Source organism: Ctenopharyngodon idella, chromosome 5 (genome assembly GCF_019924925.1).
Source record: "Ctenopharyngodon idella isolate HZGC_01 chromosome 5, HZGC01, whole genome shotgun sequence".
NCBI lineage: Eukaryota > Metazoa > Chordata > Actinopteri > Cypriniformes > Xenocyprididae > Ctenopharyngodon > Ctenopharyngodon idella.
Genome location: NC_067224.1, coordinates 12,562,038 through 12,577,680, shown reverse-complemented (window position 1 = coordinate 12,577,680; position 15,643 = coordinate 12,562,038). Strand labels below are relative to the sequence as shown.

At 42.2% G+C, this 15,643-nt stretch overlaps 1 protein-coding gene across 10 annotated transcripts in view; it reads left to right on the top strand.

Moving 5' to 3' along the window:
- cntrl (centriolin) overlaps positions 1 to 15,643 on the top strand; it is a 56,408-nt gene that overhangs the window by 3,356 nt on the left and 37,409 nt on the right. For 8 of the 10 annotated variants that reach the window (XR_007930230.1, XM_051893724.1, XM_051893722.1 and 5 more), the window contains exons 4-8: positions 88 to 229; positions 698 to 884; positions 965 to 1,158; positions 3,730 to 3,768; positions 4,128 to 4,247. Coding sequence is in view for 9 of the 10 variants with exons in the window: in XM_051893724.1 (XP_051749684.1) it covers positions 88 to 229; positions 698 to 884; positions 965 to 1,158; positions 3,730 to 3,768; positions 4,128 to 4,247 (682 nt within the window). In the remaining variant the exon portion in view is untranslated. Of the gene's footprint in view, positions 1 to 87; positions 230 to 697; positions 885 to 964; positions 1,159 to 3,729; positions 3,769 to 3,855; positions 3,874 to 4,127; positions 4,248 to 15,643 lie in introns of those variants that run through there. The other 2 variants (XM_051893723.1, XM_051893729.1) reach the window with 2 other exon arrangements.

Genomic DNA, 15,643 nt, shown 5'->3' with positions numbered 1-15,643 from the left:
TCATAGTGTTGTAACAGAATAAAAAATATAAAGTTGTAAAAGCTAGTAAAATTTTTAAAATATAATTTATATTTCAATTATCTACAGAAAAATTGAAGGCCTAGAGCACATGACAAAACTTCAGGTTTTAAATTTGGCCTTCAACAACATTGAACATCTTCCGGTCTGGATGGCAAAGAAGCTCAAATCCCTTCAGACCATAAACCTACACAGCAACAAGATATTCTCTGTAGGTATAATTTATCTGGGTTTTTCTATCTCAGCATTTGCTTATATTTGTTTGTCATGTGTTTAAAACAGCCAATCAACAGAAAAAAAAAATCTTAAAGGGATAGTTTACCCAAAAATGAAACTTGTTTCATCATTTTGTCACCCTCAAGTTGTTCCAAACCTGTGTAACTTTTAATCTTTTGTGGAACATAAAAGAAGATATTCTGGAAAATGTCTGTGTGTTTTTTTTTTTTGTCCATACAATGGAAATCAAAGGGCACCAAAACTGGTAACATTCTTCAAAATATATTCTTTAGTGTTCTGCAGAAAAGCAGGTTTGGAACGACATCAGGGTATGTAAATAATGACAGAATTTTTTTGCACTATCCCTTTAATGTCACATATTTAACTGTGTTAAAAGTAAATTACTCAGTTTTTGTAATGCACAATTATGTTACTTACAACATTTTCCACCTTTGTGACCTAGCTTCATGAGATGGCTAAACTAAAGCCTCTGAAGAACCTGACAAGTCTGACATTAGCAGAAAACCCTGTCTCCAGCCTGCCCCATTATCACCTCTTCCTAATCTTTCATCTGAGGTCACTGGAAATACTGGATGGGCAACCAATCAGTCCACAGGAAAGAGAGCAAGCACATCAACGCTTTCACATGGGTACACCATCTCATCTTCTACATTTATCTTATCTTCATATGTGCTATTATAATCTGAGCCCCTTTGTGCTGTCCTTACAGAGGAAGTGGAGCGTTTGGAGCAAGAGCTGGAGTTGAGAGCTGAGGAGACTGCACAGCTTCAGAGAGAGCGGACTGCAGCACTGGAAGAACTGGAGCGGCAGGAAACAGTAAACCAAAGCCTGAGACACCAGAATCAGGAACAACAGCGGGGTCACGAGGAACTCAGGAGAGAACTGGACACCAAATCTGAACTGGTGGGTGATGGAGTCTTCACTGTCATAGGGTGGACTATTTTGTGAATAGGGTGGACCATTTTGTCCTCACACACAACTGTGATATCTTATGTAAACAATAATTTTTAAAAAAGCTTTTTAAAGTCGAAATTAAATCCAGATTGATTTACTTTTTTAAAAGGGTTAGTTCACCCAAAAATGAATATTAAAGGCTGGAATACACTATACAACTTTTGCTTAGATTTTTGCCTTGATTTGCACATTTACAATTCAACAATAGTTGATGAAAGTCTGCACCACTCTGCAGATTGTGGGCAATTTGGAGATGAAAGATTTCACACAAAAGTGTATGGTGGGCACAGGCTCTGATTTTTTAGCTTCAGATTATGATTTCATCCAGTCAGATTTTTTCAAAACATGTTTGATGTTTTGAGCTGATTTTAGAATACATATCGAAGTGTATGACATGTCGCTACTGAAACCGAAGCTGTCCTCTATCCTAGCGGTGTTTCAATAAAATACAAACTTAACAACAATACAAAAGCAAATTAGAAGAACACACGTAACAAATTAGCCTCAATATTTGACTCCTCAGCATGGATAAAACAACTGACTACGCCACTCACCTCTTATTCACTCTGTAATCTGTGGAGTCCATACTGACCACGTCTACCCACCCAAGACCACATCCAAATGGGCTTTACTCCTTTTTTCTTTTGAGACTCAGCACACAGAGGCACTACAACAACTTCTGCGGTCATCTCCTACATATCCATGTTTGTTTCATCTGTCATGCGTCTTCTAGCAATGAGGCGCATGTTTCTGTGTTTGATAAAATCTGGTAGTGTATGATGCCCAGCTTTTCTCTGTAACCATTTACAAAGTCAGCAAGTATATTGTTGTTCTAATGACGTATGCCCTTGTTTCTTTTTGGACCACTCAGCTTTAAAAAAAAATATACACAAGTATCACAGAATGATCACATGCAACCCGTGCTGTGTATTCCAGGTGTTCTGGGGGTACATGACAGGGTTTGGTATTAAAAAAAAAAAAAAAAAAAAAAAAGACAACGTGAAATTTAGTGTATTATTTAATGAAAATCCTGACCTTGGCTGTTTGTCTTCTATGCACGACTGTGCATTCATTAGAGTCTATTAGTAGTTCACTCTGACTTGCCCCCAAAAAAGTTGTCAGAAATCAAGATAAATAAAAATGTGACACAAAACACCATCCATGTACTTTTTTCTCTGAGATGAATATATGTTTTGTGTTCGTCTCAACAAGAAGTTATCACGTTCACATCTGTCGCCTGTTATTCTGACTGCCATCTGACAACTGGAGTTTGAGTTTGGAAATGTTCATCTCAGTGAAGAAAGTAAACAGATACTTTTTGGAAATTTCTGGGAATTGTATTTTATGTCGCTTTTTCTAGGCAAGTCGGAGTGAACTAATAGAGTCTTGTACTCCCAGTCGTGCAGAGTAGACCAACAGGCAAGATCAGGATTTTAATTAAATAATGCATTAAATTTCGGGTTGTTTTTTAAAGTATACCCCCTGAACACTTGGAATAAACAGCAGATGTGGCATGGGATTATTCTGTGATACATTTGCATCTTTTTTTAAAGCTTGATGCTTGTTACTTTTTACTGGCATTATATGGGCGAGCACAACCAGGACAATTTTCTCTTGTTGAATACTGTTTTAATCTGAAATATGTCACATAACGGAAGGAAAAATGGGTTGTAAATTTTTCATGTTGTTTCATGTTGACTTCTCTTTAAATCTTATCCTTAAATTACTTATATCTTCTTTCCGATTAGTTTCCAAATCTTTGCACGTGCACACTCAAAATGCACTGACAGTGAGCACTCAAGTACACATTAATTTTCCAAAATGTACATTAATTTTCCTGTCTATTTCTAGCCAATTTCCTGTTCAGCGCTCTCTTCTTACTCCATGCTTTTGCACCTACTCCAAAGGTATTTTGTGAATGGTATTGAAAAGTGTTTTTGTGTGTGTTGCCTCATTTATCATCGCTTTAATTGAAAAGAAATTCTTGGAGAGCCTGCATTTGGAAAAAGAGAAGAAAAGGGGAACACAATCTGTTTCAACTATTAGAACAGCAAATTTATGCTCATTGCTTTAAAGCACTTGCTCAGTATTTTTTTTTAGGGTATACAAAATTTCAAACCACGTGGCATTTCTTTATATTGCACAAGCACACGTTTCATGCAAAACATTTAACAGAAATAGTTTTGTTAGGTTTTAAATTAAAAAACAATAGATATATATTGTTCAAGGTACTGCTTGTAATTGGACACTTTCTGTCAGACATTAGTGGATCACGTTCATAGGTCATCATCACGGTCGTCTGCTTGGACACAGGTAAATTTGAGTAGAACTTACTTCATACAGTACATCTGCTAGAAGTTTACTTGAGACCACTTAATTATGGGTTATTGCAAAACTGGCTCTAATGCCATTCCTCTAGCTTTCCCTTCCCTATTGATTTATCTTTCACTCCTGTGCTCTTACATAAACTGTCTGCATGTCTTCTACTGTCTCTTCTCTTTTTTCCTGCTTCAATCTCAGCTTCCATATCATGCTCCTCTGCTGGATTCTCTCTGTCAGGTATTTACATGTCCTTTAGCCTATGTGCCCCACCAATTACTGAATGATGTCAACATTATGTTCTCCTGTCCTCTCAGGTGCTTGCTTTAGAGAGCGTTGTTGATGGTATGCCATTGATATGTTCTTTAGCATGTTTCTGAGGTGTCTGCATGTGTGCATTCTATATTAATGGAAATCTTCAATTATCATTCATTGCTCTGTGTATTTCCAGTATACACAGTGTACTGTAACAGTTGTAGTACACATCTTTAAGATCCAATCTCATTCTAAGCTGAGAGGTTTGTAGTGATGTGTGGCTGATGTGTTTTATGGTGATATGTAAAGTGTTTTGTTTAAATGATCTCTTCCTCATTACACAGCTGAAGCAGAAAACAGTGGAGTTGACCCAGGCCTGTCAAAAACACTATGAGCTCGAGCAGGAGTTGGCTTTTCACAAAATAGATATCAAGTTTGAACCTCTTCCATTTTATCCAGACCCTGTAAGTTTTTGTTTTATTTGGGTTTAATAATAGCTAGAGGATAAAAGTGAATAAAAGTAGATAATTCATTATGATTTGTTTTGAGTAAGAGGGATTAATTATCGTTTTTTGTTTTTAATTGGTAAATTTACACTACCGTTCAAAAGTCTAAAAGTCTACATTTATCCATCCATCCATTCTCCTCCACTTATCCGGGACTGATTTGTGGTGGCATCATGCTAAGGCCCAATCCCATTTCTACCCCTTACCTTAACCCTCGATTCTCTTTTGGCTGGAGTGGTAGGAGTAAGGGGAAGGGCCAGATAGCCCTTCAAACAAAGATTTTTCGGGACCACACTTCGAACAAAGGGGTATGAGAAATTTCCCTGCATACACCGACTACCGTGCTGCTAGAATTTGTGTAGTGATCATGGTAGTGATATTTCCACTCAGGATCGATTACCTGTGTTACCTGGCTGCCAGTTTCTCGTAGCTTTCTAAACGCGATATTTGAATGATGTGAACACAAATGAATAATACATTTAAAAGAAATATGTGGTCATCCTTCATAGCGCAGTCGCTATTTACATCTCGTATCGTCTGTAAACTCTTGTGTTACCAAGGCAACAACTGACTCGTTTGTATTACATTGCAAAGAACTCCGTTATCGCAGCACCACAGTACAAAACAAAACCATATCTGTACCGGCCGGCTCGGCACGGAATGGAACGCTTAAACAAACAGCTTGGCCCGATGGAAAAGCGGCTCCACCAATCTTGTACGTTCTGTACATTCTGTATCGTCTTGGGGAAACTCGAAGGCTCATACGTTTTCGAACTGAAACCTTGATATGCGCACTTTATTGCTGTTCATACTGGTTAAATGTTACAGGACACTGTAGGTCACTGACTGAAGGTCACAGCCCGATGAGACAACATCATCCACTAAGAGCAGCACCCTAAGGCCCTTAAACTAGACACCCTCTGCCTCTGGCTGTACCTTCATGAATATCACAAACAGGATCGTGACAAGGGACAGCCCTGGCGGAGATCAGCGTTCACTGGAAACAAGCTTGACATACTGCAGAGAATGCAAATGCAGCTTTCACACCATTTGTACTGTGGCCGGATGGCATACATAAGCAGCCCTGGTACCCCATACTCCCAAAGTGCAGTCTCGATTCACAAGCTTGCGATTCAATCCAATTCCAATTTCAATTAGATTCGTTATTGATTTATTTGGATATATATCAGGTACAGTTCATGGCAAATTTTCACAAAGGAAAAATATTTCTCAAATGCAGTAAATGATACAGGGAACCCTGTCAGTTGGTACATTACTATAATATTAAAGGTTAAATTAACTGATTTAAGCCCCCTCCTGGAAGGTATTAAAGGTTAAATGAACTGATTTACGCCCCCTCCTGGAAGGTGACCTCCATTCGTCTGCAGACACAAGGAGGAGGCTTTGGTGGAGCAAAGCTTTGGTTTGATCAGCGGCAAGCTGATGGAGACTCAGGCCACAGCCAGGACAGAGTCATGGTGTTATTAGGCAACGACAGTGATGAAGGTGTAGGCCACCACGCAGATGGAGAGCTGAGGAGGTGGAGAGACACCAAAGACCTAGGCAATGGACTCGCTTCCATTCCCTCATACTCCAAGATCCTCGATTGCTCCTTCAGACGCAGGCTCCAACATCGCGGCTGAAGTGTTCTTTCTATTTGCAGTGGGCACGTGCTGTAGCTCCTCACAGCGGAGTGATAGCTGTCTGGGCACTGGGTTGGGAATGGGGCTGGCGTTGTCATCTGCTGGGTCGACAGTGAATGCTGATTCACAGGTGCTCAGCACCCACTCCATATACATGGCTCCCTCGAGGACCTTCCCCGAAAATCTGCGCTGTGGTGGTGGAGTTCAGGTCAGCGAGCAGAAAGGTGCAGAGGCAGTCGTCTGGGTAGGTTGTACTATGGGTGAGCTCGATGAATTCCTCCAAGTGTTCCTCGAGGGAGCGGTCCTCCTGCTCAAGGCACAACAGGTGAACAGCAGGAAGGTCCATGGTGACGAAAAAAAGAAACGTCTCGGTTACAAAGGTAACCCTCGTTCCCTGAAGGAGGGAACTCTCTCCAAATCAGCTGGACCACCTGGGGGTGGAGTCGCCACTCTCCTGGCCGCGCAGCTCGTGATAGCTCGTCGGCCAACGGTTGAGCACACGGGGAATATGAATGGCACGAAGCGACCTCAGATGCTTCTGACTCCAGAGGAGGAGATGGCGGGCGAGTTGCGACATGCGACGGGAGCGTAGACCACCTTGACGGTTGATGTACGCAACGGTCGCAGTGTTGTCCGTACGGACCAGTACATGCTTGCCCCGTAGCGGCCCTTTGAGGCGGCTCAGGGCAAGGCGTACCGCTAGCAACTCGAGGCAGTTGATGTGCCAATGCAGATGGGGGCCCGTCCAACCCCTGACACTGCATGCCCGTTGTACGTGGCACCCCAGCCTGTGGCAGAGGCATCTGTGAATACCACAGCATGCCGGGACACCTGCTCTAGGGGTACTCCAGCCCGAAGAAACAAGGGGTCCGATCACGGGCTGAAGGTTTGGCAGCACTCCTGAGTGATTGCCACCCGGAACATGCCGCGTTGCCACGCTCATCTCGGGACCCGGCTGTGGAGCCAGTGTTGAAGCGGTCTCATATGAAGCAGACTGAGCGGGGTTACTGCCGCTGCGGCTGCCATATGCCCCAGGAGCCTCTGAAAAAATTTCAGTGGAACCGCTGTCCTGCCGTTGAACGTATTCAGGCAGTTTAACACGACTGAGCACGTTCCTCTGTGACGCGTGCTATCTGTTCGACCGAATCCAACTCCATACCGAGAAAAGAGATCCTCTGCACCGGGGCGAGTTTGCTCTTTTCCCAGTTGACCTGAAGACCCAACTGGCTGAGGTGTCTGAGCACCAAATCCCTGTGTTCGCACAACTGATCCCGGGACTGTGCCAGAATGAGCCAGTCGTCGAGATAGTTGAGGATGCGAACACCCTGTTCTCTCATGGGAACAAGGGCTCCCTCCACGACCTTCGTAAAGACGCGTTTAGACAGGGCCAGCCCGAAGGGTAGGACTCTGTACTGATATGCTCGACCTTCGAACGCAAAACGCAGGAATGGCCTGTGTCGCGGAAGAATCGAAACATGAAAGTACGCGTCCTTCAGGTCGATCGCTGCAAACCAATCCTGGGGACGGATGCACTCGAAAATGCATTTCTGCGTGAGCATTTTGAACGGTAGCTTGTGAAGGCTCCGATTCAAAACTCGCAGATCCAGGATCGGTCGTAACCCACCGCTTTTCTTGGGTACAATGAAGTAGGGACTGTAGAACCCTGACCTCATATCGGCTGGAGGGACCGGCTCTATCGCGTCCTTCGCCAGTAGGACCGCAATCTCCGCACGCAAGACACGGGCATCGACAGCCTTCACTGCAGTGAGGTGGACACCCCTGAACTTGGGGGGGACGCCGGGCGAACTGAATCGCATAGCCGAGCCCAATGGTCCGAATGAGCCAGCGAGACAGACTGGGGAGCGCTAACCAGGCTCACAGAGACCGTACAAGCGGGATCAAAGGGACCGCAGGCGTACCCGCAGTGAGGCAGCAAGGTGGAACACAGGGACGCAGCTCGGGAGGCTCTCTCTGCGAGGTGACCCGAAGCGGGGTCAGAGTGTGCTGTGCAACACCTACCTGGTTCCACGGTTGGGCAGGGGGCGCAGGAGAGGCTTTGCTGCCTTCTCGACTGCACGCTGCTGCCCTCTGGCGAAGGAAGAGGGGGATGAGAGTGGTGAGGCTTTTCTCCTCCCACTGCTCTCCGAGCCCTCTTCAGACCCAGAGATGGAGGAACTGCTCTCTTTTTGAAAATTTGGGTACCGCTGGCTGTTGGACCAGCGGGAGAACAGAAACAAACCCAACCAACAGGATTTACCACCCGGCCCTCCTCCGGGGGGGGGAGCAGCCCCACCCATCTCTGGGTCACCTGTCTCATGGGTGATTTTTTCACTAACCACTTAAACAGTAGCAGAGATGGGAGGCGTCATCTTCCTGCAGCGGACACAGTAGAGCAGACTGGGCCGGAGTTTTTTTTTTTCTTCTGCAGGGGACGACACCCTTGGCGACGAGCAGACTGAGGGCCCACGAGGAACTCAATGGTTTGTCGGGGGAGGCTCCCCGGTCTGCCACTAACTGAGGAGAACTGCTGGGCTCAGTCCCCGACAGTGTCACCGAAAAGGCCACCTTGTGAGATGGGAGTGTCGAGAAAGCGTTTAGCTTGACGACCTCTTGCACCTCAGCAAGGTAAGCCAGGGGGGCGCTTCTGGACCACTGAGGTGGACATCGTCTGGCCGAAGGCCTGCGCCGTGACTTTGATCACGGTTAGTCAACAAGCGCAGCTCAACCCCGGCTCAGAACTACCCTCATGCATAAAGAGTGCCTTGGCCTCAATGCCTCACAGGCCTCACAGGGTAGTGAGAGAGTAAAAACTTATGCAGATTTTGGCACTTTTGGCATTCCATATTTACGGCACCAATATAGCTCCATACTGCCAAGTTTTTCATGCACATCCGGAACACCCGGGAAAGCATGGCTGTAAACTCTGAATCTGAGTCAGCATAAGCACACACCATTACAGTGGGCAGCGTCACCCTCATTTCCAGAGCATAACAGCCCTCTCTCCGATGCTGCAATCGACATCTGACCCTCAGCTGGAGCCCTGAATAAAATGCTAGGTTCCCCTATGAAAAGGACCAGCAATCCAATCCAGAAGCTGCACAGCATGTAATGCGCTAGAGAAGGAGGGGCCCTAGGGGGTTGGTTCCCCGAAGGAACCCCTCAACCTCAAGACACTCAAGCCATTTCACCAAAGTAGACCTCTTCTGGTGCACCAGAGAGGGCGCTACAATGGAGATTAGGCAAGGAGACCGCGCATCTAGAGCGCCGAGCGAGCGCTGGGTTGCCGTGACAACCCGCGCTGCAGCCCGACAGCTCGACGGCACACGACATGCAGAGGAGTGAGAGGTTTGCTCTCGCTGATCTCCGCGGTCTCCCAGAGTGTCGGGCAGACCCGCGGCTGTGCTTTTACACACAAGCGGCAGCTGGCCAACAACAGAGGGGACTCAAGCTTCCCGGAGAAAGAAGAGTCACGACCGGCGTGTCGACGTGATCATGTTCTCATACGAAAACATGAACCACCCACGAACATCGTTTCAGCACGCGCCCAGACATGTGAAACAGTGATCGTGGCCGTCAGTGAGGACAGGAAACGACCGCATCCAGAAACACACAAATAGAATGTCATCTTTAAAAAGACGCAAGCTCTATTTGTGTAAGCTCTTTTAGGGACTTTACTCTTTTAGAGTGCTGAAGCACGCAGGGGAACGGCCGCCGCAACACAGACAGGGATTGTGTGCAGCCTGTCGTGTGCTCTTTCTCTCTTTGAAGGCGCTCACTCTTACCAGCCGTAAAAACGGCTTTCAGCGCTCGAAGCGCACCGTACCGGCCGTGAGAACAGCCTTCTGACGCTGTCAAAACAGCTATTTGCTCTATAATGGCAAATGAAACAAAAAAACAGAAAATAAAGACAGGACTTCGACCCCGCTGCTGTGCTGTTCGCCCGCACTCGAAAAAAAAGAGAAGTTCAACCAAAAAGCTTGACTCGTCTTCTTGCAGAGAACAGGAACAAACACCGTTCGGCTCCGAAGCGAAAAGCTGAAGATGCAACACACCTGCTGCTCATTATATACCCGCGCTGCGAGGCGAGCAGCTGATGCATATGATTGCATGCCAATGTGCATTGGCTCGTTGTAGTTACACTCGAAGTAGATTGGCCTCTCTAGCGAGATTCCTATTCATCGGTCTGTCCGACGTACGTCGAACGTGACCGACTGAATGGGAACAAAAAACATTCACAAAAGGCAAAACTCTGAAAAATTTGCTGCTTTATCACTTCTGAGTCCGGCCATCTGTCACGGTTTATAGTAAACATGCATATGAAGATGAAGATGAAGGATCAAAAGTCTTCATAAGTCTTTAGGGCAGTTGTGACCTAATGGTTAGAGAGTCGGACTTCAAACTCGAAGGTCGGGGGTTCGAGTCTCAGTACCGGCAGGAAATGTTGGTGGGGTGAATGAACAGCGCTTTCTTCCACTCCCATTACCCACAACTGAGGTGCCCTTGAGCAAGGCACCTAACCCCCAATCGCTCTCCGGACACCGCAGCAAAAAATGGCGGCCCACTGCTCTGGGTGTGTGTTCACAGTGTGTGTATGATAGTCACTGCTGTGTGTGTGCACTTGGAGGTTTGAAATGGAGAGCATAAATTCTGAGTATGGGACACCATACTTGGCTACACGTCATGTCACTTTCACTTTAATATAATTCTCAGGCAACAGGAACACAGGATAAACTTCCACAAAGCGTTAGGGGTGTAACGGTACACATACACGTGAACGAAATCATGAAATTCAAACAGAAAATGCGGTTTTGACTCGCTTTGGTGTGGCGTGACAGATCACTGTATAGGCGCCTCAATTCAACCGGCAGCGCGAGTGAACGCAATCATCTCTTTCTCTTTAATACTAGTTAAAGAATAAACATGAATGAACACCTGAAGGTATGTTGAAAGATAGTACAACTTACTGAAACGGTCATATCTTGTGTAATCTCTTAATCAGTGTTTCAACGGCGGAAAGACCTTACAATAAATCAGCTTGTAAACACTGTCACATAACATTTACCTCAGAAAAGCCATTCAGTGTCCACAGCTTGTTAGTTTGCCAGAGAAATGAACTCTTTCGCTTAATATATGCATTGTATTAGCCTATATATTCATTATATTTTACTTAACCTGTTAGTGATGTCTTGATTATTTAATGTTTAATTAAATCTGCCGTGAAAATGACAGCCAATGTGTAGAAATTTGATTCGAATTGGAGTAAAACACTAATTTTATAATTAGATTTAGAAGTTAATGCAAAAATGGCCTTATGTGCAGCTTACATGTTTGCATACAATTTGTTATTTGAGTGTTAATTTTTATATCTAAAAATAAATAGCGATTGAATTTAGGCTATAGTTTGGGCTCTGTTGTTAACCTTTAATATTAGAGTAACCTAAAGTTCAAGTAAGGGCTCCCTAGTTTATAGCATTAGCAGATATATTTTTTATCCTTAAGAAAATTTTAGTTATAATTTAATTTAATTTAATATATTTAAAGACAGAGTTACAATTTGTTCAGTAAACCACTGTTTATTAAAAAAAAAGTAATTAAAAAAAAAAAACGTTTTGTGTACCGTTACACCCCTACAAAGCATTGATGGGGCCAGACCAGAGGTGTAAAGTACTTGAGTAAATGTAATTAGTTACTGTACTTAAGTATCTTTTTGGCTACTTTGTAGTTGTACTGAGTATCAAAGATATTGGCAACTTTTACTCTCTGCTTGAATACATTTTTGAGCAAGTAAATGTACTTTTTACTCCACCTACATTTGTGATGAGTAATGCAATTACAAATTACATTTTTCATGGCACCTAACTTATTCTGAAGCAGTTTGTTTTTGACATAAAGAAGCGATATTGCCATCTAAGGGCATTGAAGGTACTATATCTTGTGCGTTTTGCCTTTACTCACCTAAACGGTAACACTTTATAATAACTACATGCTATGAAGCATTAGTTAAGCATTAGTAAAAAGTCAATTCATCATTTATAAAGCATTAATATTAGTAAGCAGTTTATAAATACACCTATTAATGTTTTGTCTTGATTTATAAGCATATCTATGTGTTTAATAACTGTATTTTCATACTTTATTAATGATCAGTTTATCATTTCTAAAATAAGTATTACGTTATTTACAAACCAGTTATATAGGAGTTTTCAGTGGTTCATAAAATCGTTTAGGAAGTGTAAGTAAATGATTAATAAACTATTTAAACATACATTTATACATATTATTTAGACATATAGTACTCAGTGCGTTAATAAATGCTTTATTAATACATATAACCTACTGTAATTCATGATTAATTCAGGTTATAAAACATATAGAAGTGGTCAGGTAACTATTGTTGTGAGCTCATCTAAAGTGAGGACTGTTTATGGCTCATAAAGCTTTTATAAAGGAGATAAAAAGTGATCTTCTGCACTGCTGTTCTCTAATGTTTTAAAGTTAGTACTGAGGTAGTTTTGACATTGTGAAATATTTTATTATATTATTATTATTTTATAAAACTTTATTTGTTGTATTCTGTAATCCAGTGTTGGCACTGGTAAATTTTTACAGAAATTTATTTTTGTATCAGATTGCAAAGGCTTAGTTTCATTTAGTTTTCTGGAGGTGTACAGGAATTTTTATTTTCTGAGACATTGCAGAGGTTTATTTTAATTTTATATCAAATTACCCTTCGTAAAGTTTCTATGTTCTGTATCCTTTAAATCTCCTTTATAAAAGCTTTACGAGGCTCACTTTATGAGCTTACAAAAATAGTTAACTGACACCTACTAAATGTTTTATAACTATCTGAATAATCATGAATTAAAATAGGAATATGTGTTAATAAAGCATTTATTAACACATTTATTAACTATTATTATATGTCTAAATAATAAGATGCATAAATGTACATTTAAATAGTTTATTAATAATTTACTTACACTTTCTAAATGATCTTATGAACCACTGACAACTCCTAAATAACTGGTTTGTAAATAATATAATACATACTTTTTTAATGATCAATTTATCATTTCTAAATTATGAAAATACAATTATTAAACACATTATAGATATGCTTATAAATCAAGAACAAAGCATGTATAGGTGTATTTATAAACTGCTTACTAATGTCTATTAATGCTTTATAATGATGATTTGACTATTTACTAATGCTTAACTAATGCTTCATAGCGTGAGTTATTATAATGTGTTACCACATTGTTTTATTTATCCGCTATATTGACAAGACGTTTTGAAGAATATTGGTTTACTTAAGGCCTTTCTGTGCACTTGAGCTTAACTGAGACTTGAGAGTTCGTAGACGTTTATAAGGTTGTTGTGTCGACCTTGATTTATTGCAATATCGAGGTGTTCAGTTTTATTTTGATTTTAGAAAATAAACTTTTTCTCATCTTACAAATCAATTGTTTCTTATTTTCACTGGCATGTCTCTCAGGACTAGTGGATCTCTGAGCCTACATTCAGCACGAGTAAAATACTTAAGTACTGTTAAAATCAGATACTTTAAGACTTTTACTCAAGTCGTATTGGAATTGGTTACTTGTAACTTGTAGTGGAGCCAGTTTCGGTGTAAGGTATCAGTACTTTACTCAAGTATGCTTTTCAGGTACTCTTTACACCTCTGGGCCAGACAAACTGAACAGAAACAGAGAGAACTTAAGTACTAGAGATAATGAGGTGCACACAGCTGAACTGAATGACAAATCAAATTAATTGATTGCATGACTTTGACAGCCAGCTTGTACACTGTAAAAGATTATTTTCATGATTTATCACAACATTTTTTCTTTTGTCAAATCTTTAATAATTAATGTAGTTCAGATAACATAATATTTTGAGTTTCTGTTGATTAAACCAATCGCCTTCATTGTATTAACTCATTTTTTTTTATTTCAATGAACTCAAAATTTCAAGGCAACCAGGTAATTTACTTTTTTTAAGTTAAACCAACAATTCTTTTTACAGTGTAGTTTAATTGATGTTATATTAATGCAATAAATATAAATTTGGTTTTCCATAACCTAATTTGTGTTCATAATCATTAAATAAGGATTTTAATCATTAAACAGACCAGTAAGTGTATATTATCGTGTATTTTTGTATTTAGGCCTATTGCACCTATTTATTTTTAGTATCTTTAAATCTCCTGTCCAAGCATCTTTTTAAGACGATTATTGGCATTTAGTGCCATCACCCGACCATTATAATGAGATGAATTCATTAAAGAATACTTTCTTGTTTATTTAATTTTGACATAATATTCGACCACAGCTTTTTTTGTGACTTTTACTTCTGTAAAATTGGGTATCGCAACTGCTAGGTAACAATGTTGTAAGCTACTTTTCATTTCAAGGTAATGTCATTGCTAAATTGGACTAATTTGGACAGTCACGCTAGTGTGTTGTTTAAGGCTTTGTGTCGGGGGAAAAAGTATAATAACAACTGCAATCTTGTATTATTCCTGACACTGGTTTGATGTAAAGTAAATGGAGTCAAGTAGCTGATTCCATTGACTCCTTTGTTGGGAAACAGGAGTCAGAGATGACTCCAAAAACGACTCCTTGTTCCTCCTCAAGCCGAGATTCAGCGATTGGTCGGATTCTTCTTTTCCAACACTCTGGTATAGACTTTGCCATGCAGTTTGAGGAGTGTGATCCCTCTATAATTGGATCACACCCATTTAAAAAAAAAAAGGGGGGGAACCACCCCACCCGTCTGCCAACCACCAGGTGCTGTCCCAGATTCCCATGCGCTATTGAACAGACGTGTCAGCCAAGACAGCCTAACTTCATACAGGGCCTTCAGTATCTCAAGGTAAATCTGTCAACCCCTGGCGCCTTGCCACTTGTCAGCTTTTTGACTACCTCAGTGCCTTCCGCTAGGGAAATGGGCCATGGGCCAGGCCCTCCAACCCTGCCTCTTCTTGTGCAAGTATGTCCTCCGGTTTAAGAAGATCCTCAAAATGTTCCTTCCTCCTTCAGACGACATTGCCAGGCAAGATCAGGAAATCCCCGTCCTGACTTAACACAGCCTGGACCAGCCCATGCTTTCCCCGACTAAGTCGCCTGATGGTTTGTCAGAATCTCTTCGAGGTCGACCAAAAGTCCTTCATTGCTTTTCCCATATCTAAGTTTTTGCTTCTATGACAACTGCAGCTGTGGTCCTTTTAGCCTGCGGATACCGGTTGGCAGAATCGGGAGATCCATGGCTTAACCGAACCTGAAAGGCCTCTTTTCTCCATGTGACGTCTTCCCTCCCCGCTTATGTCAACGAATGTTTTTTGGGTTGCCAATACAATAGGCACCAACAACCTTCCAGCCACAGCTAGCAGCAGCCGCTTCCGCAATGCAGGCTTTGAACAGGGCCCAATTGGTCTCCATGTCTCTAGCCTTCTTTTGGGAATTCCAAGAGAGCCATCTATATCTAGCTGTTAAAGCTTAAGCTCCTGCACTAACTCTGGCTCCTTCCCCACCAGAGAGGCCACATTCCATGTACCAAAATTTAGTTTCTGCAACAAAGTTCCAGTCTGCATGGAGCCACTCAAAATCCGCCACCCCACCACACCACATACCTGCCTGCCGTACATTGTACATTGCACTGATCTCTTACTCTCCTCCTTATGGGTGGTGAGCCCACAAGGAGGTGGCC